Raw genomic sequence first — 23308 nt, forward strand, 5'->3', positions numbered from 1 at the left:
TCTGGATCTACCTCTGTATCTACCTGCGTTGCACCAATGAAATTTCCCCATGTGGGACAATAAAGGAATATCTTATCTTATCTTAAATACAGCTATGAAAGAAACAAACACCAACAACCAATCACCAGCAGAGGGAGCACCTCAGCAACAGTCCAAATACAAATGTACACGAGTAAATATTTACACTGTGCTGCCCGGTGAGATAAGTTAAGATTTACTGCATGTCCTCCCTCTCTCTCATTCCCATTTCACCCTGTCCTCCTGTCTAATAAAGCCTACGGGCCACACAAATCTAATAAATAAATCAAATACATTTACACTGTAGAAATACATGCATAAAATATAAATGGATAATGTAACCGAACAGAACACAGTTTATGTGCGAGTGCTCCTCAAACTAGTGGTTATTGACAAAATGACTAACGATATTCAGACAATATTCTTACAATGCATTAGGAACGTGCTCAAATGTGTGTAAATGTACTGCACATGAATGGACCATAAAATTGTGCAGAAATATCACTCCACACCCTTGTTTGGGAGATGACACTAGACATTTCTGTGTCTTTTCTCCTTTATTTATAGTTGTAATTTCAATGTATTTATGTTTGTATAGGGACTGTGCATATTAATGTGTTGCTGTGTAAATTATACCAGATTATAGATTATTCTTCCTGTTCTAGATGGGGGGGGTTTTTGTATCCGCAAAACAACAATTGCGATATTATCCATTGTTTGACACATCTCTCACCTTCAACACGTGAATGAATAATGGTCAGTTTTGCTTTGAGAAGCTGAAACACTGAATATAAAACATTTGTCCTCATCCTCTCTTGCAACGTAAATAGCATTAAAAAAAAGTCTTAACTAAAGACAATGGAGCTGTTGCGTGGAGTAGTCCTACGACCGCGTGGAGTAGTCCTACGACCGCGTGGGGTAGTCCTACGACCGCGTGGCGTAGTCCTACGACCGCGTGGTGGGGTCCTACGACCGCGTGGTGGGGTAGTCCTACGGCCTGGTGGAATAGTCCTACGGCCGTGACAGTGACTGTTGTTTGCAGGCCGAGGATGAGTTTGTGTACTGGCCCCGTCGAGACGAGTCCATCAACTGTGAGGCGTTCACTGTCACTCAGATCAGTGACGAGCAGCTCTGTCTGTCCAACGAGGAGCAGCTCAACATCCACCACTTCATCCTGGAGGCCACACAGGTACGGCACATGTCACATGCTGAGGGCCAAAGTCACATACTGAGGGGCTAAAGTCACATGCTGAGGGGCCAAAGTCACATACTGAGGGGCCAAAGTCACATACTGAGGGGCCAAAGTCACATGCTGAGGGGCCAAATCACATGCTGAGGGGCCAAAGTCACATGCTGAGGGGCCAAAGTCACATGCTGAGGGGCCAAAGTCACATGCTGAGGGGCCAAAGTCACATGCTGAGGGGCCAAAGTCACATGCTGAGGGGCCAAAGTCACATGCTGAGGGGCCAAAGTCACATACTGAGGACCAAAGTCACATGCTGAGGGCCAAAGTCACATGCTGAGGGCCAAAGTCACATGCTGAGGGGCCAAAGTCACATGCTGAGGGGCCAAAGTCACATGCTGAGGGGCCAAAGTCACATGCTGAGGGGCCAAAGTCACATGCTGAGGGCCAAAGTCACATACTGAGGGGCCAAAGTCACATGCTGAAGGCCAAAGTCACATGCTGAGGGCCAAAGTCATACTAAGGGCCTCGTCACATACTGATAATGGATGCATTTTCTCTTAATAGTTTTAACACGCATCTTACAATAATAATGGGAATTGTTAGTTCGTGGTTATAATTACCTGCAGAACATGGTCCTTTTAAATAAATAAAAAGGTATTGATCATTAACACGTTTATTAATGAATGAACTACATACTTAACATTAGTTTGGTCCTAATAAAGAGGAGCAGTAAAAGTGGAACTAGATGATGTGTGAACATGTGTTAGCTGCATGACTCGTACCATGTTTCACTTTGATCTGATCTGTGTCCACCACCAGGATGACTATGTCTTAGAAGTGCGACATTTTCAGTGCCCCAAGTGGCCTAACCCGGATGCCCCGCTCAGCTGCACCTTTGAACTGATCAACGTGATAAAAGAAGAGTCAGCCAACAGAGACGGACCCACCATCGTCCACGACGAGTATGTGCCTCACACCCTCTGCATCACACGCTCAAAAGCACAGACTTACAGGAGTTCTTAGTCTTTGCTTTGTGCCAAACATTCAGCTTACGGTGAAAATGATTATGATCATGTAGAAATTAGAATATTCTTCTAGAGTAAACTGTATTGGCTGGTGACTGCTGTAGCCTCTTTATGAGCCTCATATGCCTTGAGTGCTCACTTCACCTGTACACGAGTATATACTTGATTCTTCAGTGCAACACGTGTCCGTGCCCCCCTCCCTCAGGTGCTCACCCCAGAAACTGTGCAATTACACCTAATCAAAGTGTCTTTAGTATTGACAGACATTAGCACTGCTGAATGACACTCTAATTCAGAATCCCCTCATGTTTATTCATTGGAATAATGGAGATTGCTTGTCGCATCCTCTAGAAGGAAAGTGACTAATTGATCTCTTCTACTGGTTGCCATGGTGCAGGCAGCTACAGCCCCTCAGAGAGTGTCAGTTAGATTCCTGCCCTAATTGTATATGTGCTCATTACTCAGCCAGGCATGGGTTGTTAGCTGTGGTTTGAGCTCTGCTCCTGACAGAATGCTAATGACAGCAGAGTATTCCATTGAAGGTGACCTCAGGAGCTTTTATGTCCACGGCTGTCAAGCACATATTCTCATGACGCATATGTGATACTGTCTCCATATTCATGCATATACATGTGTCTGACTCAGTTTATTCATGTTTTATAATGACACGGTTCCATTCTAATTTGGAATAAAAGTAGTAAAAGACAATTCAAAGTACTTGTGAACTTTTTAACTAACTTTTAACTATCTGTCTTGGATCGTTGAATCCTCAAACGGACTTCAGCACAAACATACCTGAGCTCTGTACTTTGTGTCCCCTCTGTGCAGGTTGGGTGCTCTGGGTGCCGGGCTGCTGTGCGCTCTCACCACTCTGTCTCAGCAGCTGGAGTGTGAAGGCATCGTAGACGTTTATCAAGTGGCCAAAATGATCAACCTCATGAGGCCTGGAGTCTTCACTGACGTTGTGAGTGCATCACCTTTACAACCATTTCCTCTAGTTTTCTTTAGTTTTTTTGACAGGCCAGTTACAACTTAAGAATAAGTTTCTTTATATGTGCAAATGTGTTGATTTGTTATTCTACAACATACTTTACAAAGTTATGGTCACATTTTAATGAAACGGTTTATTTACCAGAGACAGAGTTGTGCATTTTTAACTTTAACCTGTCTCATATTTGTTTCCTCACCTCTGGACGGTCTGTTGTTTTGCAGGAGCAGTATGAGTTCCTGTACAGAGCTCTGCTCAGCCTGGTCTCCAGTCAGGACAGGGTGAAGCCCACAGACATTAGGGGGACACAGTCCATCACGGACAAGGCGTCAGAGAATGTGTAGGCTCTGCTGCGACACAGGGTCCCACACAGGAGGAACTCCCCCTGGACTATTGTGGACAAGACTTTTTGAGGCCTTTTTGCCAGACTCTTGGTTAAAATAACCTGATTACCTTTTTACACTGAAAAGTTTTTGATATTTATTTTTTTTCGCCATTTTATGTCTAAAAGTTCTCGTACTGAAGAGTCTGCTCCTGCGCTTCTCAGTTCAATGACAGTAGGCAACGAGAAACACTTTTGTGTCGGTTCTTGTTCGCACTCAAATGTCAGTGTTACTGCCTCTACTACAGTCTCTTGGATCTCGTTCACTCCAGCTCCTCTCAACATTCCACGGCCTTGGACTTTAATTCTGCTTCTGGACACCCTCGCTCATCCTGCCATCTGCTGGTAGAAAACAGTGTTGCCTCGCGTCTCCACAGCTCTCACACACTCCCTGGCCATTTTATTAGAGACACGTGTTTATTATCACTCATCTCTGCTCCTAACACAGGAACTCAATGCCTTTTATGCATAAGAACACCAAAATAAGCCCTCGTCGTGCAGGGTCACATTCCCAGCCACACGGGGGCGCTTCCCTCGTGGGATCATTACCCCTCCACCCACATAGTGCACCCCACTCATGCTAAGGAACCTCATCCATCTTTAATGCAAGCATGTGATTGGCAAAACTGCCTTGATGCAACGAATCATTCATAATCCATTTAAAGTCATAAACTCTAGATCAGATCGACTATGCCTCATTACTCATGCCTTCCGTGGCTGGATTTGTCATGTTCATAATTAAGTGCTCGTACGTTGTCTCAAATCAAGTGGCCAATGAATGTATGTCATTGTTCTAAGACAGGAATCACATTTTTACATTTCTCATCGCTTTTGTCAGTTCTTCTGTTGACACGTGTCTGGCTTTAGCCGCATCCACATCGAGGAATCTTAGGCGGTGTAACAACTGCTACTGTGAAATTCTTATTTGTTTGTATGGTTCATAATATGCTTTTTAATATATGGTGATACTGTATGTATACATATATAAATATATCCTTATCATAATAACTTGTGATTTTGTACATGTTCTTTGTTCTGCTGCTGTGCCGTCCACACTCTTTCTGGGGATACTTTATATTATATTATATTCATCATAAACAAAAGGCTGTTCTGACAGACGAGCACAGAGTCAGAGCTCGGGCAGGTGTGGTGCATTTAGAGGACAGAACTGGTGAAATGTATTTGTATTTACAAGTTTAATATTCAATTTAAGTTCAATTTAACCCAACTGTTTGGCAGGAAGAACCCATTTTTCGTCTGCATATTTACAAAGGACATGTAGGATTTTTATGACTGTCCAGATGTGGGTCGAGCCAAACTTTTCACTCAAGTAAGAGAAACATTATTGTAAACTATTACTTGTTTTAGTACATTTCTGTTGAATTCCTAAGCATGAATAAAATAAGACAAAACCAGGGAAGAAACTGGGACTAAAGCCAGACTAAACCAGGACAATAAGAAATAACGTCTGAATATAATGACTGGGATATTCCAAAAAAGTATATTTTTTTCTTTATATTGCCCACCCCGAAGTTTGGACGTAAAACGTATTTCAAATCTGATTTAAGATTTCTGAGATGGTTCATTCTGTCAGACAAAACTTTCCAGACATTTCTAACAAATCCCATCAGAAGGAAATGTTCAAATCGTTTAATATTGTCAACATGAGGCTTTTTGTCAAGAGTAAACCATATTTTAAGTAAAGTAAGGCAAGAGAAAAAAATAAAGTGTCAGAAAAACTACTCTGAAAAGTACAATTCCTTCAAAACCCGAGTAAATGTACTGCAAGTGTACTACATATTACACTTTCAGTAGCCAAAAATACACAGTACTTTACAAAGACATGCACCAAATTGTATCCCAGGAAACACTTGAACTTCATCTCTATATTTATCATCTGCTTTTGTTTTTAACCTTGGCAAACATGAGTGGCATCTTAACACTTATGAAACCGAATATGACGGAAGTAATAAAGAGATGGGACGGTGTGAAATACCCACGGTTCGACACACGAGACTGAAAATACCACGACGTACTGCAACATTCTTTATTTTGTAACGATAATGAAACCAAGGGACGTCTCAAACACAAAGAAAGTGTTCTTGCTCTTATTTTGGGGATAAACGTTGCGCACTTCACGGCAAAACAAGAAGCATATGTAATGTAATAAGATCGACTCAAGTGTTGAAAGACTTGAGACTATTCCATTCTGCTTTTTTACTTTTATTTGTGGCATATTTTACCTATTTTATGACCAAATTATGATCTATTTGTGAACTCAAGGCTGCTTAGAGTGCTGCTTAAGTACAATGGTCCCATCCCTGCTCGAGGAGTAAGGTTTAAAATCACGGCACGATATCCATTTACAATAAAAAATGCATAATTGAGAAAAAAAAAACATATAAGTCGCATTGTTGGAGGAAATATATTTGATAAAATCCAAGACCAAGAACAGACATTTCATCTTGAAATTCAATTTAAAATAATAACAGATTAGAGAACATGGTGAATAAGTTGATTAGAGCCTAGAGCGCCCTCATGTGGTTGTCAGTGTGAAAATAACAAATACACATATAAGTCGCTCTGGAGTATAAGTCGCACCCCGGCCAAAACTATGAAAAAAAAGTGTTGACTTATAGTCCGGAAAATACGGTAATTGGAATCAAACCGTATCGACGGGAGCGGGCTGGTCTGTCCTGTATCTGTGCTTGTTGTTAAGTCGCCCTCAGGGCCTTGTGAACACGCAAACCCGCTTTTGGATTCGAGTACGTGGTGCGTTTAAGGCCCACGCCGAGCCTAATGTAAAAGTACTAGTACTGTGACCCCCCCGACACGTCGACTTGCCTTTGAAAATACTCTGTACCTCTCAGGTCGATGGCGTCGGGTGTTTTTTCCCCCCGTTTGAAATCAAAACGTGATTCCTCTCGGCAGAAAAAATTGAGAAAATGTGTCGTCAACATCCCAGACTATTTCCTGCGTTTGGATTTTGGGATTTATTTGTCTTTTATGACCAAAGACTTTAAGGATTTGGCCTCTTCTGGTTGGCTGTTCACATCAGTATTTGTACTAGAGTACTTTCAGACGTTATTCACCTCAAGTCATGATTATTGTTGTGTATGAAGAATTTGGGGATAATGGCAGTAAAAATAATAAACAAAGACAAGATTTGAAGGGGAAATATCATTCTTGAGTTATGAACACGTCTCAGAAATTGCTTATTCTAATGTAACATTGCAAAACACATTTTACATTGGCTCATTTGTTGTCACATGTGAACTATTATTATTAACTATGTTTTAGCCTAATTATAGATAAACTAAATAATCAAACAATCAAAATTATTCAAGAGCCACAGGTCAAAAGTGTGGAGGACACCAAAATCTAAGGGTTAAGATCATTTAAATCACATTTAAGCTGCAAAATATGATGTGAGTAATTAGATTATTGCGTGGGATTTTATATATTATTATAAGACAACGACCGTTACCATGGCCACAGAACCACTTTGCATTTGAGTGATTTTAATGTTTCTTATTAAAATTGACTCGATAACAATCAGAGGCACGATGGAGAACGCCACGACCAGGTCCAGATCAGAGCCACGATGGAGAACGCCACGACAAGGTCCAGATCAGAGACACGATGGAGAACGCCACGACCAGGTCCAGATCAGAGCCACGATGGAGAACGCCACGACAAGGTCCAGATCAGAGGCACGATGGAGAACGCCACAACCAGGTCCAGATCAGAGCCACGATGGAGAACGCCACGACAAGGTCCAGATCAGAGCCACGATGGAGAACGCCACGACCAGGTCCAGATCAGAGCCACGATGGAGAACGCCACAACCAGGTCCAGATCAGAGCCACGATGGAGAACGCGACAACAAGGTCCAGATCAGAGCCACGATGGAGAACGCCACGACAAGGTCCAGATCAGAGCCACGATGGAGAACGTCACGACCAGGTCCAGATCAGAGGCACGATGGAGAACGCCACAACCAGGTCCAGATCAGAGCCACGATGGAGAACGCCACAACCAGGTCCAGATCAGAGCCACGATGGAGAACGCCACGACCAGGTCCAGATCAGAGCCACGATGGAGAACGCCACGACCAGGTCCAGATCAGAGCCACGATGGAGAACGCCACGACCAGGTCCAGATCAGAGCCACGATGGAGAACACCACGACCAGGTCCAGATCAGAGCCACGATGGAGAACGCCACAACCAGGTCCAGATCAGAGGCACAATGGAGAACGCCACGACCAGGTCCAGATCAGAGCCACGATGGAGAACACCACGACCAGGTCCAGATCAGAGGCACAATGGAGAACGCCACGACCAGGTCCAGATCAGAGCCACGATGGAGAACGTCACGACCAGGTCCAGATCAGAGGCACAATGGAGAACACCACGACCAGGTCCAGATCAGAGCCACGATGGAGAACACCACGACCAGGTCCAGATCAGAGGCACAATGGAGAACACCACGACCAGGTCCAGATCAGAGCCACGATGGAGAACACCACGACCAGGTCCAGATCAGAGCCACGATGGAGAACACCACGACCAGGTCCAGATCAGAGGCACGATGGAGAACGTCACGACCAGGTCCAGATCAGAGCCACGATGGAGAACACCACGACCAGGTCCAGATCAGAGGCACGATGGAGAACGCCACGACCAGGTCCAGATCAGAGCCACGATGGAGAACGTCACGACCATGTCCAGATCAGAGGCACGATGGAGAACGTCACGACCAGGTCGAGATCAGAGCCACGATGGAGAACGTCACGACCAGGTCCAGATCAGAGGCACGATGGAGAACGTCACGACCAGGTCCAGATCAGAGCCACGATGGAGAACGTCACGACCAGGTCCAGATCAGAGGGACAAAGCACGTGGAGCCAAGCGAGTGTCTGAAGGGAAGAAACTTTTGTGGGAGTAAAGATCTTTTACAAAAACACATCAGAGGAGAGTCTGTTACACTTAATACAACATTTAGCAGTTTACAGAGGCCTGAATGAAGATGTTGAAAGTAAATACTTTACATTTCCTCATCGCTACATCCTTAAATGTGTGAACATGTTTGTGCTGTTCCTCAGTTAAGAAAGTGTTTCCTTTTGCTGCTCCAACTTCTGCCCTGAAAATGTGCCTATGTTGAACATCATTTAATTCGTATATCATTGAACTGATGTATTATTATTCATGTACTCTTTTCATTTAAAACATTTGGAAGTAAATCTTTAGATTTGTGGTTTGGTGATGAATCACAAATTAAAATATACAGGCTGAATAAATAAATAAATGGTTCTCTCAATGTCCATTTTAGGTTGTAACACACACGTTTCTTTATAATGTTCTCTGCATTAAGCAAGATGAATTGGACATTTAACATGATTAAAACCCCTTAAAACCCTTAAAGTCTGCTCAAACTTTTTTGAACAGGCATTTTCTGCATTTATTCCATTTTGTCCATCTGATAAAACACAACTATCAAGCTCCTGGGAATGGAAAATGGAAAAATAAAGCTATAACCCATGCACTTATTTTCAATCAAATCAACTACTCAGAATCAGAGCCAGTTTGTTTTCTAAACCACAAAAAATGAGCTTAATGTTTTCACACCAAACAAATGGTCAGTCTGCTGTCGTCCAGACTTCCAACAGCAGCTTTACTTTTCCTTATATTTAATCGAATATAAAATTAAAATCTGATTTTCCCCTGAGCAGAGATTGTTTCCACTTATAATCAGAATCAGAATCAGAATCAGTTTATTGCCATTGCCAATGAACCAAAATGATTTGGTGCAGCATAAAACAATGAACAATAATAAAACAACACATATAAAATCAAAAAGCGCATGAATTAAAGAAAAACTGTTTAAATCTACTTTAGGATGAAAATGAAAATAGGTATACTACATGCACAAAATGTACAGTTAAATGTACATGTAGTGCAGAAAGTGAACAGTGCAGTGAGTGATTAAATAATAGTTAAAGTGACAGCGTTTAGAAGTGTTCATGAGTACATTATAATAAAGTTAAGCACAGCTGCGCGGCCGATTTTTGTCGATAGAGGGCAGCAAAAGTCATGTGCGCATTGCTATGGAAACAACACGCTCAAAGTTGTCAAAGTTTCATTGGGGTAAAGAAGGGCAAGACTTGTCCTTTCAAAATAAAAGCGCAGCGGCAGCGGCAGTGCGCGCTCAGGGCCTTTCATGTTCCACTTCCGTTTATTCTAGCTTTCTTACTGTGAACTTGACGCATTCATGAGTCGACGTTGGTTTTTCAGGAAATGAGGAAAACTTCTAAACTCTGAAGCTCATGGAATTAACAGTTAAATATGAAGAGATGTAAGTCACGTGGTGCATGAGTGTTTTATGAGTGAACATTGCAGAGAAGCAAAACCTTACATTGTTTGCCACTTTAAAGTAGGACTGTAATGTAAAAGGTTTGACAACGTTTGTAAAAAGTAGTCTTGTGTGTGTTTGTCACGTGGAGTATCGTGAGGAGAAGAGCACTGCTGGAGGAGATGGAGGAGCGCAGGCTGCAGCTCAAGGGCCAACGCCATCTGCACAGAGAGAAGAGCCAGGCTGCGCACACCAGGAACCAGAGCCTGCTACAGGTCACTTCTAATGCTATGACACGCTTTAGGCACAGCAATGAAAGGTTCTTATCCAAACAGGAGCTGCAGAATATGGAGCAGAACCTGAGAGAGGCCCAGCTTCCATCAGCCCAAGTGCAGAACCTGGAGGTAGTTTGACAGTCATGATGATGCTGGAGCTGTGAAGCATGATCTGAACTGACACGTCTTTATTCCAGAGCAGATACTGGGCGTGTGTGGAGGAGTCTGTCCCAGCCTGGGAGCACTGTCTGCTGGGGAAGGGTCCTGAGCACACCACTGATGTTAGGCCTGCAGTGGGTGGAAAGCACAAAACTAGAAGAACCTACCGCCTCGGCCTGTCCCAGCCAGCCAGACTAGCTCCTCCAGAAGAAAGTAAGAAGGACAGCCTTGTATGAAGCATAATATAAAGACTTTATTCTTTATTAATGACTATGGCTGTTTTGTTTAATAACAGCTGTGAACCACTAGAGGGAGCCTATTTTACAGATATGAAAATCAATGTATTTAAGACATATGCGTGTCTTTTAGTGGCGTTCACCTGTGACCATGTGACCACGTGACCATGTGACGGGCCTGCTCGCCCCTCCCCTCCTCACTTAACCCATAATTGTGGTGATCAGTGCGGCTCTGACACAGAGTGGCGGCTTGACAAATACGATCACCCACACAGGGGCGATTGAGAGGGCCGTGCTTGGCAGCTGCCCCGGCTCCTCAGCTGGGACCTGTCCCGCTGGGCCTCAGGCTCACTATAGCCACTGGCCCCTGACTGCACCAGTCTGGGCTGAGATGGGACAGGGAGGGGGTTTGGAGAGAGTGGGACAGGGCAAGTTCACAGAGGTCAAGGGCAGTATTTAAGAACGGGGGAGGGGGCCGCAGTGAGGTGATGACAGGAGCGGCTTCAGGCAGTGAACGATCAAGTGCATCTGTGGGTCAAGTATAGGTGACCCAGGTTTAGTGGATTTGTTAACATAATAGTTTAAGTAACAAAACCTCGTGTTACTCTCTTTCCTCGTGGAGTTTGTCCATACAATTATTAAATGATTTATATCTATTTACAAATCACTTTTTATTGTATCACATTAACACTCATGATGATGGTTGTTAGTACATTGGTTAGTCCAGTGCTTGCCATAAGCCCAGGCGTCTGGAGGCGTCTGGAGGCGTCTGGAGGCCTGTGATTATGCAGCCGCACAGAGTGGCTGATCCCTGCTGAGATGCTTCACACATAATGTAAATGGTTAAGTGTTATCTGGAGTTGATTGGATAATGGCTAATTGTAGGCTGCGTTTCAGTGCTCTGCTGCACGGTGGCAGGGCCAGCGGGGCGTGCTGCTGCAGCCTGTTATTTCTCACTCTCATGGTGCATTTGTTTGGAGTCTGATGTGAGTGTCGAGCATGGACTCTTCATATGTCGTCACAGAAGCGAGGAAGAGCTGCTGTGATTTTAGCTGATCAAGTGAAGTCGTGTAAGGGCGGTTTGGGGGGGGGGATACATTTAAACTCCTATGAGAATACATGTTCACACTCATATGAGCCCAAAAAAAACAATAAGAAAAGGTGTGGTATGTAAGCTAAAACAGCAGAAAAAAATTAATAAATGTTAAATAAACTTGCTGTTATTGTGATATTACTGTTCTGTTGTGCTTGATTTTACAGTGTTCACTTTTTGTGCCCTATTTGAACATCAACTGAGAATTTTAACTCTTACTTTCTTTCTTTCTTTCTTACTACTTAATTATGTATTCTCATAAAAAGGAAGGAGATTGGAGGTAAGATAAGATAAGATAAGATAAGATAATCCTTTATTGTCCACACATGGGGAAATTTCATTGATACAACGCAGTAGATACAGAGGAAAAGGACAGATCACAGAATATAGGAAGTTTAAAAAACACTCAATAGAAGAACTCTTATAAACAAAAACTCCTATAGACAAAAGTCTTATACATCCCGGAAACGAGTCGATTCCAACAAATGTGTTAAGCATGTTTAATCATCAGCCAAATGCGAAATTACTGTAAAATTAATACTATACTTTTATTTTAAGTTCAAGTTTACAACAAAACTTTTTTATTTTTTTAACCAGCTCTTTTTGTAGCATTTTTACTCTACATTTTGCATATCTTCAAAACAACATTCATGGCAACATCTAATTTCCCACCTCTAATGTCCAATAAAAGCCGACGCTCACTTTTACATATTTTTGTGTCGTTTTTCTATCCAATCACATAAAGAACAGGGTTTTATTTTACATAGAAGAGCCAAATCAGCTCAATGTATACATACGTATAATGTATATGTATGTGGACTCCCTCAATGATCTAATGTGCAAACGCTCTCAAATGTACTCTCTGCTTTCAGAACGCTCACAGCAGTTGGCACGGCCGGCTGAATTCCACTTTAGTGCCTGTATCGATCGCGCTTCGGCGGATGTCTTTCTGCCGTCGCCTGGTAAAGTCTAATTGTGTGGCGCTATTCACATTGACCGGCGCAATAAGTAGGCTGAAAGTGAAAGGAGGAGTGGAAATGCGTGTTCGTGCACAGGCCCTTTTGTTCCGATTGATTTATTCTCGGCTTTGGGCGCGCATGTTGTCCGCCGCGGCTCTCCGTCGAAGCCTAATGAAGTCCCTGATTGCTCTTTAATCAGTGGACTTCAGCGCACAGCAGCCTCGTGCACAGCCGGAGTTAGTTTGTGCGTACGAAAAGGCAAAATAAACACAGACATTCTCTTTGTTGTCTGACTTGTAAATGCCACAAAGCGTCAAACACAGTGTCTGGAAATGACAGGAATTTGCAGACTAAAAATGGGTTGTTTGGTATGTTTCGAGTGGTGGAAGATGTGCATTTTGTTATGAAAGTAAAAGTGCAGATATAAGAGCACGGAAATATACTCGAGTAGATGTGTGACGTGGAAAAAGTACCTGTACTGAAGCAATTTCTTAACTTTTCTCTCTCTTTATGTTGTGTTTGCTCATGTTTGGAAGTCAACTCCGCTATGGATGTGCCAAAAAGTAACTCAAGGTGGTTTCAAAGAGTAAAGACAAGTACTTTTGACTTTTTAGTCCTGTAAAAAATGTTGTGGAGTTGAACGTCAAATGTATCCACTGTAAAATTGACTGGAGTAAAGTATAGATACCGAAAAGTACAGTTCTTTTACTTTTGTACTTTCCTCCACTTTATATTTCATGCCCTTCTCGTGGCAAACCTTTTCATGCTATGTAGGTCTTTATTCTCATTAATGTTTTGCTTAATGAGTTTGTCAGACGTTCTGCAGGTTTAGTGTCCTGCGGAAAGTAGGCGTAGCTAAACGTGTGAGAAATAGTAAGTCAGTGAAGCTGCGGCATCCTAAAGTCTAAGGGTGTGATGTTGTCAATGGCCAGAGGAGCTTCCCACCAGAGTCTTGTAAGGTCAAAGAGATTTGTACTGACCGGACATCCCGAACCTCCTCCCCCTGGGCACAATGGGCCGTTAGAGCATGTGTGAGCAGGGCCAGATCAGTGCGGGACAAAGGCCGGGACACACTATAATGAGCTTGTAATTAGCTTCACGGGATTTACCTTTTTAAAATTGTGATATGCAATATTGAATTATACCATTATGTCGCCACCATTGATTTAAATGTATTATCCTGTTTTTAATATAGCAACATGTTTACCATTGTATGAAATACAGCCTGATGACATTGTGTTTAGTTTGATATATAAAGCCTCACTCGCTTCCTGTGCATGAGATCTGCAGTTATAGCTCACAACTTGTAACTTTTAAACGTGCACAGCCTGGATCTGTGCAGTGCGCTGCTCGTATAGTTCTTTCTAAAAATAAGACAATTTAGAGAAGGTTAACAGAAACTTACAAACTTGTGAAAAACTACACCTGATATAGGTATAGTTCTGTAGTTCCCTTCCTTGCGTCTGAGGGTCGGGGTCAGCAGCAGTGTGAGGTGTGAGTGTGGCTGTGGAGGACCTGGTTCTCACAGACATCAGGCTGTTCACACACTGCACATCCTGCTGCTGCTCGGAGCTTACATGATGTGATTGGTGTTGTTCAACATAACGTCTTAAACAGCGCTCTTGTATTCAGCTGAGGCTTTGGGTCGATCTGAGAGGAGCAGCTCAGAGCAGAGCTCATTAACCCCTCACTACTCACAATAGAGCCACAGCTTATTGTGGCAGAGCTGAGTGCGCTCTAACGAGGGCCGGAGGGGGCCGAGGCGGGCAGCTTTTGAGCAGCTCATGCTCAATATTTGTCTCAACTGCATCAAACTAAGAAACAAACATGTGAACATGATGATGGTCTTTTGTGAGATGCTTTGAGTGGAATCTGTTTGCACTGAGCCTAAAGCATGAATATGTTTACTTATGGACATTTGTAAGAGTGTAATTATAATTTGTATAACAATAATACAACTTTGCAATCAACATCGTGTGGTATCCTGAGTTGCAATGAAATTTACATTGAAAAGTACATTATATTACAAACCATTTTGGACACATTGGTCTTGAAAAGTATTATTAAAAGTATTATTCAATGGAAATGCTGCATCCACCGCTGCACCTCTGCTTTATATGGAAAATGTGTTGCATAGATAAACAGAGCTTCATTGGTATTCTGGCTCTGACGGTGTGGGCAGCAGCTGAAGTGGACAATGGTGCTGCTCAGATGTTGTGGGAAAGTGGCTCCGTGGCCCTCACACCCCTCAGGATAAAGAGCTGCTAACTGGGGATGCTTTAATTGGAGTTTCATGTGGGCTAAACTGAGGGGAAACTGATGTAAGTTAACATTTGGTAGACTTAATTGGTCCTTTTCACGGAGCGCTCCTCATCAGGCACTTGTGCGCGCCGCTAAAGCTCCCCGCTAATCTCCATTTACCACCAATTCAAGCGCGCACAAAAGTCCTGCTCTTTCTTCTCTTCCTGTCCCGGCCAGACTTTGTGCCGGTGCCCGATTCACCGAGGTGGGGGTTGTCCAGGGATGGCCTCTTGTTGTTGACGGATGATTACTGCAGGGGGGCCCCCATGTAGGAGCCCCCCGTCCCCTTCTCTCGTGCACACGCCTCATCAAAGCGATCACATGCACGCTGCAGCGCCGCTCAGATGTTTAGGGCTGCAGTGAAAAGGCCAGTCCGGGTTCACATCACTCTGCGCTGGACAGAAAAAGCTTTGTCACGTCCCAAATATTACCTACTCCCACTGATTAGCCAAGACTAATATTTGTTTCTTGTCTGGCCAATGTGCACATGTGAGTTTGGATTAGTTTCAGGGGCCAAATTATTAAATTAAAACTTATTACATGATATTTTCTTCTGTTTCATAACGTGCAAAGGCTCATTTTAATTCTGATCTACAGTGCGTTACGTCCAGGAGCCAAACATTGTGCTCAAGTAAGAGTAAAAGTGCTTCAAAATAATATTACTTAGAAGTGGTCCAGGAAATGACTCAAATAAAAGTTGAAAAAGGTACTTGGGGAAACTACTACTCAAAGTGTCTGAATGTAATATTTAATTTATAATCAAAAGTTAAAGTAATTGGATGGGCTAATCATGAAATGGTGCACAAAAGCTGTTTTTTGAAGGATAAACCACACAAAAAACACACAAAAACACGAGTCTTGTCTGAATGAGCGGTGCAGAAACACAAATGTTCAACATAAAGCGTTTGTCACTTACTCACACAGTGGGAATTCCAGTAACCAAAACGTTTACTGCAGAAAAAGTACTGTTATGCTGCAAAATACATTACTCAGGTGAAAATAAACGCACACCGAGAAGTACAATTACATGAAAAAGATAGTTACGTAGATGTGAGTAAATGTACCCGCGTACTATGTCAATTGTGATATACATTTTACATATCAACGGTGTAAGTTGATGAAGAAAAGAATCAGTAAGTATAAAGTATAAATATGTGCTTTGTATTTGAAGATGTATTCTTAACACATCATCCAGGCCTGAGGGTTTGTATCACATCCCTCATGCTCTGAGTCTGGCTGCGTTGCCTTGACAGTCGACTCTGTTTACAGTAAATCACTGATATTTGTCACGAGGTGGTGCTGTTTTCCTGCCCGTGCACTCAAATATTACCATAAGGCTACATTTCTACTTTTGAACACTAAATAGGTCGACCACTCACATTATTCTTATCAGCAGCAGCGTTCATATGATGTACGGCTTGGCTGGCCTGGCATATTGAGCTCTAAAGTCTATCAATCAACTTTTCATTCAATAAATAATAGCTAGAACAATATTTTTGTAGCTGAATATTTAGAGAGTTGAATAAGTAGCTTTTAAGAATAATTATATGAACTAAAATGGTTTCATCCTACTATTGATTTGATGCAGCTCATGTTTGTAACAATATTGTACATTTTAGAAAAAGGGTTTTCTGGGATTATTCGGCTTCAGTATTTATCATTTGCCGTGATATTCTTTGTAACAAAACATCACACTTCTAAAATGTGTTGTCACGACAGCCCTGCACACACTATATACTTTGCTGTAGGCCTAAGGTAAGACAATTAATAAGAAAATAATAATAATTTCAGTTAAAAAATGCTAAAATGAGGATGTGCAGGATAGGCTTAAGTACAATACATATATAACAAGATCAGAACATTGCAAACAGTGCAAATATGAAGTATTGTTGACATGAATGATTAAAGTGACAGGTGTAAAGTATGAAGTGTTCATGACGGAGAGAAAGAAGCTGCAACACAACAAAAACACACACATTCAACCAAACCAAAGGTCATTTTTATACCTTATTGTTATTCTTATCCCATAGCAGATTGAAACAGTTTCTCTTTTTGACTTTGACATTGTTCATTGTTTTATGTTTATGTCGAATCACCAAGACAAGTTCCGTTTGTGAATTCTGTTCATTGACAATGGCAATAAACCCTTTCTGATTATGATTATGATTATGATTATGACGTCCATCATGTCATCATAATGTGATGTGATTCTTGTGCTCTTCAAAGGCAAATATATAAAAGTGTTTAAACTCCCAAACGTGAATCATTTCCTTGTTTGCCTTTACATTCATGTCATTTGCCGTTCACGTCTTACCCACTGCGGCTCTGATCCGTGATGCTCTGTTCGTTTCTTTACGCAGTCTGTGTGTGCGTGTGCGCGTGCGTGTGTGCGTGTGCGTGTGTGTGCGTGAGTCCATGTGCCGCCACAGATGCTGCTGCTGCTACTGCTGCTGCTGCTGCTGCTGCTGCTGCTGCTGAGCGCGCGGTTAATTGGCTGTTAATAGAAAGCGCGCCATTGGAGAGCACGGAGCGCGCTCCTGGTGAATGTGTGCAGGCATAATATTGTTCTAGGGGCCGTGCGCGGAATACACCGGGCCCCATTAGGACGGGCCCTAAGGAAGAGCGGCCCGAGTGCTCGATTAGTGTGCGCTGCCAGCCGCCTCACGAGGCCGGTTAGCTCTTTAATGCAATTCTGTGTCAAGTGTCCGCTCTTCATCATTTGCGCCATTACCACACTCGAGAGTAAATGTTGGATTATTAAGATCGTGTCTGTCAATAAATATGGAGCCAGAGTCTGCGCGTAATAACCGGAACACGGGTTCATGAATCAACTCGAGCCTTTAACAGTTGTCTATATTTGTGTAGCAGCATCGCAGTGTCTGCAGAGCAAGTGAAGCAAAGCAGCAATTAGAGACAGTACGAACAACACATGAGGCAGATCTTACTTACTAAATATCTTCTGTCCATGACGCCTAAAGTGTCTATGAAGTTTATTTTCAATGTATTTTACAATTACCAAAATCTGATTCAGGTTATTGAAGGTGGACTGCAGGATAGGTTTGGTCCAGGTTTAATTTGTGGATACATATCAGAGACAATTAAACTTGTTGGAACATAATTTTAATAATTGGCCTATTAAAATTCTAATTATTAAATTAGAATTATTAAATTAGAATTTTAATAATTGGCCTAAGAGGCCAATTATTAACATTCTATTCCAACAAGTGTTCAGATCATTAATTACATAAATTATCTGAACAGCAGCATTTCTGTTTGTCTTTTTCAGAAACCTTTTTCAATCCAAAAAAGGAAAATATCCAGCAAATTAGGCCAACCATATGAAAATAGTCTCTTTTTAGTCACAAAAAGGTAACACTAAAAGTTTAGTTTTTTTTTCTTTTTCGTTTTACTATTCTTTTTATTACATCTTCAAAAACTGCAAACAGTGTGTCTCTCACATTCATGTTTAATATAACTTATTCATTCAGATGAAATATACATTGTGGCAATGTGCTTCTAAGAGCTTTTAAATAACATTTCATTTGTTGTATTTGTACAAGTGGTCTTTATTCAGTCTATGTCAACGCTTTTTCACTTTTAAAGGCAAAATATGACTCCTGCTGTTGCATTGTGTAAAAACCATGTACAGTTTCTGCCCTGTAAGAACGTGCACTGCAACAGTTCCAAAAAACTTCTGATCCTTCTGCATCACAAATAAATGAAAAGACATTGCGTAGAAGTTGATTAAGAGCTCCAGTCCTTCTTGCATACAGAGGTGGGGTAGTTTTGGCTTAGTCCGTTGCCTCCCTCCCTCCCCCTCGTGCGGCCCGTTCAGCTGGCCAGGTCCCGCGCGGCCTCTGACGTGGCCGAGTAGCTGTTGTCGTGCAGTTTGCGTATGTGTTTCTTGAGGTCGAAGTTGCGGCAGAAGCCCTTGCCGCAGGTGTTGCAGGTGAAGGGCTTCTTGTCGTTGTGCGTGTGCATGTGGAACGTCAGGTTGTAGACCTGGTGGAAGGCCTTGTTGCAGATGGAGCACTTGTACTGCTTCTCCCCGCTGTGCGTCAGCTTGTGGTTCTTGTAGTTCCCTGTGGGGGGGAGAGAAGTCCGGGATGAGCTCAAAGAAGGACCAAAGAATTCAGCAAAACAAAGAACAATGTGTGTTTTTACTGTAAATGTAGCATAGTTCAGATTTTTAGACCGAATTGCTGAAAGTATAGCCAAACCATTATTTTTACGTTATGTCTCATATCAGTCTGTTTTATTAGGTATTTAGATTAGATTTTTTTGAGTACTGGAACTAATTTTATGTTTTAAGGCAATGTTGGAATTTTATTTAGACACAGTTTCCAAATTTGCTCATGTAAAACATTGAGACAAAATTAGGGTTTCATTATGATTATTTTTTTATTCATTCATTTCAAGATAAAACATTTAATAAAATAATAATAATTAGATAATTTGCATAATTTCCTGTATCAACGGTTTGACAATCAACGCGTTTTCAATCTTCCCATAAATAGTTGATTTAATAATTTATACCTGTGGCATAATATTATTATTTATTTATTTAAATTATTATTATTATTATTATTATTTCGTTTCAAATCTATGTGGATATCAAGCGTGTATTTCCTCCATCAGCCTCAGCTGCTATGCTCTGCCTCCTCATCAGAGATTTGCTTGCGAGAGTCAAGAAGTTGTCAAACTTTTTCAAAATCAAACTCCACAAAAGGCCGGCTCCCGCCGTAGCGGGGTCTGGCAGCTGACCCAGAGCAAATGCTGCCGCCCCGGCAGCTGGATTAGTCCATAGACATGACATGTCCTATTTCCAATGAGCGCGTCACCACCATGGCCCGCAATTACCTCTCTATTTACTGGTCTTTTAGAGCAGAGCGCCAGCATATGCTCCTCAGAGCTTGGATTCCATCACATCCGCCGCAGAGTCTTTAGACTCGGGCTTGTGTTTGTCCTGGATCCGAGCTCAATTCAGCCAGTTCAGAGAGCACAGCAAAAAGAGCTAGAACTGCGGAACGCATCGGCCAGTTATGCATTTAAGCATTTTTATTTCCCTCCAGGCCAACTTAATTATTAAAATATGCCATGGTTTTCTCTGGTATTTGTAAGTGTAAAATCATTAGCCATAGTTCTAAAATAAAACTTGCCAAGGCAGGCTTTTCTTGACTTTATTCTTACCAACGCCACAAGGCTGTTTACAACTAAAACCTTCCACATATCGGTGAAGAGCAGGTCACCACTAATCGGTCACAAAAAGACCACATGTTTTGTCCAGACTGGAGCTTACCTTTTTGGTGGAAGCCTTTGCCGCAGAACTCACAGACGAAGGGTTTGTATCCCGCGTGGATGCGCACGTGCGTGTTGAGCGTGGAGCTTCTGTTGAAGGCTTTCCCGCACTGGTTACACTTGTGAGGCTTCTCCTGTGAGACACGGACATTACATACATTACATCACATGACATACATGACATACATGAGTCTGAGAGAGGCTCTGGAGCGGGACTCACCTGTGTGTGGATGATCTTGTGCCTGCACAGAGTACTGGCCTGACGGAAGCCCTTCCCGCACACTTTACACACGAAAGGCCGCGCTCCCGTGTGCACAGGCATGTGTCTTGTCAGGTTGTAGTGCGCGTTGAAAACCTGTATAAAGACACGGGTTAGACTACAATACATTCGCATTTAAGGGAAACAATCCTCAAACTGTCTAGAGTTTATAGGCCTAAGCTAAATAAAATACTGGGGGAAGCCGTGCTCAGCACGTGCCACAAAGACCAGACATGGCCATTGCCCGTAAGTAAAACTCTGTTTATCCATTCTTTTAACTTAGCTTTCTGTAGAATATATGGTTATTTAGATCGGTCTTGTTAGATCGGTCTTGTTAGATGGGTCGTACCTTGCCACACACTTCACAAGTAAAATTCTTGGGCTTCCCATCGGCGCTGCTGTTCACTTTGCTCTGCGTCTTGTTGGTGCTCTTGTCCGCGCACAGACTGTGGTCCTTGACTATCTGGTCCAACTGTCCGGGCAGATGTTCCTTATGTGGAAATTGTGGTGTTGGTATTTTGTCCGTAGAATGTTTGGCGCTGTCACGCAGCAATAACCTTTGGTGCGCAGCCAAAGAGGCCTGTGACCAAGGCCCGGCTAAAAGCTCATGCTGCGGGTACGCGGACTCCAGGTAGTTCACGTAGTACAGAGACCCAGGGACGGCCACGGCCTGGTGCAACACCTGCGGTTTGACCACGCGGCTGGACGAGAGCAGCGGCTGTTTCAGGCTGGAGTCCGGTTTGGCACACGCGCTGCAATTGGTCTTTCCACAGAGCGCGCCTCGGACACTGGCCCGCCACAGCTCGGAGTAGTTCATGAGGCGACAGGAGTGAAGCTCGTATCCCAGCGGAGGCAGCGGGATCATACACGGGATCGGGGCGCAAAGTCCCAGCAGCGGGCGTCCGTCCTCCAAAGGCCGAGGCTCCACGCTCTTGGACATAATCCGGTCTATAGAGAAGGCTAGACTCTTTGGGCCCCCAGCACCTGCAGTCCGGCCACATGATGTCACTGAGTCCAAGGAGCCCGAGGAGGCCATGTCCGTGTCCAGAGCGGGGCAAGTGCAGGAGCTGAAGAAAGCCACTCCGGTGTCAGACCTGCACCTGGTCTGAACTTACTGAGCAACAGGACACATCACACCAGTGTCCAGCGTGCGTCCTCAGCCTGAGCGCGCGGACAGAGTCTGGGGCCCGGTCGGAGGCTGTGGTGGAGCTGTGGTGGAGCTGTGGTGGAGCTGTGGTGGAGCTGTGGTGGAGCTGTGGTGGAGCTGTGGGATCAGGTGTGTAACCTTCTGAAGCAGTGAGACACTGACACACTGAGTGACAACAGCAGTGATGAGTGTAAGACAATACAGGGAAACTCTTGGTGCAGCACTGGACTCGCTCTTTAACGTAGGCACAGTCACGTGGCGCGGCCCCGCCCCTGGGCCCGCGCTCCGGCGGTACCCGCCCCTCTGCCGGACTGTGACATCCGCTTACATCGTTAGGATTTCAACACACTTTTGCTAACCATTTATGAATTTTGCATGAAATAGGCCTGTATCTAATTATTTGTATAGTCTTACATGAATAGAGTATACGTTCATAAATGTAGCCTATATTGTCTCATATTTTACGCAGATGGTCAGCAGAGCTAATGCACCTGCAACGCAGTATATATATGGTCCCCGGGAGCTTATAGAATAACTGTGCGCCCAGTCCACCTGTTTGAGACTTCTTTGGCTCTGGTAAAGGCAGTTGTTCCTTCCCTCTCTCTTTAGTAGCAGTGATTGCGGGCGAGCGAGCAGGCTTTTCACTTGGAGTCTGTAAAGCTCGGCGTGAAGCGGCTCTGCTGTTTTCTGAGGACGGCGCGGAGTGCGGATTACACAGAGACTGGACTAATGAAAGAAAGGGCTTTGCTCTAAAGAGGCGCACAAGGAGTCCACAGGAATCCGCCGTGCAGGGCTGAACAGTACGCATCCCAGCGAACAAAGACTCTTCGTTTTATGTATTTGCAGGCCATTTCACCCGGCGCGGGCAGCGACAACACACTTTTAACGCATTTGAGCTGGATTCTGAATGCCCCGATCCCAGAACTCTGATAGCAAAGATCTTTTTGATTTTTTTTGCGAAAATGAAAATTTAGGCCTAAATCCAAACGGCTTCAGATTATTGTTGTAAAATAGCCCAGACCTGCAACCTATTCTAAATCATTATAATTAGACCTCTTATGAGGCTATGAATCCACTTGACTCAACATTGGACAAAAGGCTATATATTCTGTCTTTTAACAATGAACAAACTATTTACATATTACAGGCACAGTCTTCATCAAACAGTTGTTCTGAAACATCTTGAGTGCAAAGAAGGGCTGTTCCTATAGTTCAGACTGGGCCTGCTCCTCAGCAGATGAGCTGCTCAGAGGAGCCTGCAAGTGGAGGATGACTGGTTTACCTAAGGCCCACAGTTTATTAAGCCCAGCATGGCGTAGCCCCATAACATTAGTTTTCCTGTTAATAACCCTAAAACACATCCCTGCTCTGTTTTGTTTCCACCTGTGGCTCGGCATGGAGGGATTAACTGTTGTCCCAGCACCACTCTTATGTTAATGGGCCAAAAAAAAGCCTCATTCGAGTGGTTTCAGACACAACAGCCGGGTCATCCACACAATAAACATTGACCCTATTGCAGTAGTTCCTCATTCAGCTCAGACTGCAATTAGGCCTACAGTGATTAGAGCTATCCCATGGGCAGGAGTTCAACATTTCATTTCCATTGCTATTTCTACTTCTATAGTAATG

General features: G+C 43.3%; 3 protein-coding genes across 3 annotated transcripts in view; 2 read left to right on the plus strand and 1 right to left on the minus strand.

Annotated features, from left to right (window-relative positions):
- The window catches only part of LOC140366282 (receptor-type tyrosine-protein phosphatase gamma-like), a 366422-nt gene extending 362792 nt beyond the window's left edge, over positions 1–3630 (plus strand). Inside the window, 4 exon segments of the mRNA XM_072452947.1 lie at positions 1061–1207; positions 2024–2166; positions 3058–3193; positions 3442–3630. Of these exon segments, the coding sequence (XP_072309048.1) occupies positions 1061–1207; positions 2024–2166; positions 3058–3193; positions 3442–3630 (615 nt within the window).
- Positions 3631–9864: 6234 nt separating this feature from the next.
- On the plus strand, positions 9865–10649 carry cep15 (centrosomal protein 15). Its single transcript, XM_072452805.1, has 4 exons — positions 9865–9955; positions 10104–10227; positions 10288–10356; positions 10425–10649. The coding sequence occupies exons 1-4, from the start codon at positions 9927–9929 to the stop codon at positions 10620–10622; spliced, it is 420 nt and encodes a 139-aa protein (XP_072308906.1). The 5' UTR covers positions 9865–9926; the 3' UTR covers positions 10623–10649.
- A 7716-nt stretch (positions 10650–18365) lies between these two features.
- Positions 18366–21735, minus strand: fezf2 (FEZ family zinc finger 2). The gene is made up of 4 exons (XM_072451615.1): positions 20882–21735; positions 20494–20628; positions 20275–20407; positions 18366–19057 (listed from the first exon to the last, which is right to left on the minus strand). Exons 1-4 carry the CDS (start codon positions 21566–21568, stop codon positions 18807–18809), a joined length of 1206 nt encoding a protein of 401 aa, XP_072307716.1. The 5' UTR covers positions 21569–21735; the 3' UTR covers positions 18366–18806.
- Positions 21736–23308: the final 1573 nt, after the last annotated feature.

This window comes from Eucyclogobius newberryi, unplaced genomic scaffold, assembly GCF_026437365.1.
Source record: "Eucyclogobius newberryi isolate DKJ021-1_F unplaced genomic scaffold, fEucNew1.0.hap1 SCAF_19, whole genome shotgun sequence".
Lineage (NCBI taxonomy): Eukaryota > Metazoa > Chordata > Actinopteri > Gobiiformes > Gobiidae > Eucyclogobius > Eucyclogobius newberryi.

Excerpts from the sequence above, each read along its gene's own strand:
- cep15 (XM_072452805.1), top strand. The coding sequence starts at position 9,927 with ATGGAATTAACAGTTAAATATGAAGAGAT. Across the intron at positions 10,228-10,287 it reads GGAACCAGAGCCTGCTACAG|GAGCTGCAGAATATGGAGCA; the intron begins GTCACTTCTAAT and ends TTATCCAAACAG. Across the intron at positions 10,357-10,424 it reads CCCAAGTGCAGAACCTGGAG|AGCAGATACTGGGCGTGTGT; the intron begins GTAGTTTGACAG and ends TCTTTATTCCAG.
- fezf2 (XM_072451615.1), bottom strand. The coding sequence starts at position 21,568 with ATGGCCTCCTCGGGCTCCTTGGACTCAGTGACATCATGTGGCCGGACT. Across the intron at positions 20,629-20,881 it reads CTTGTGAAGTGTGTGGCAAG|GTTTTCAACGCGCACTACAA; the intron begins GTACGACCCATC and ends GTCTTTATACAG. Across the intron at positions 19,058-20,274 it reads CAAAGGCTTCCACCAAAAAG|GGAACTACAAGAACCACAAG; the intron begins GTAAGCTCCAGT and ends TCCCCCCCACAG.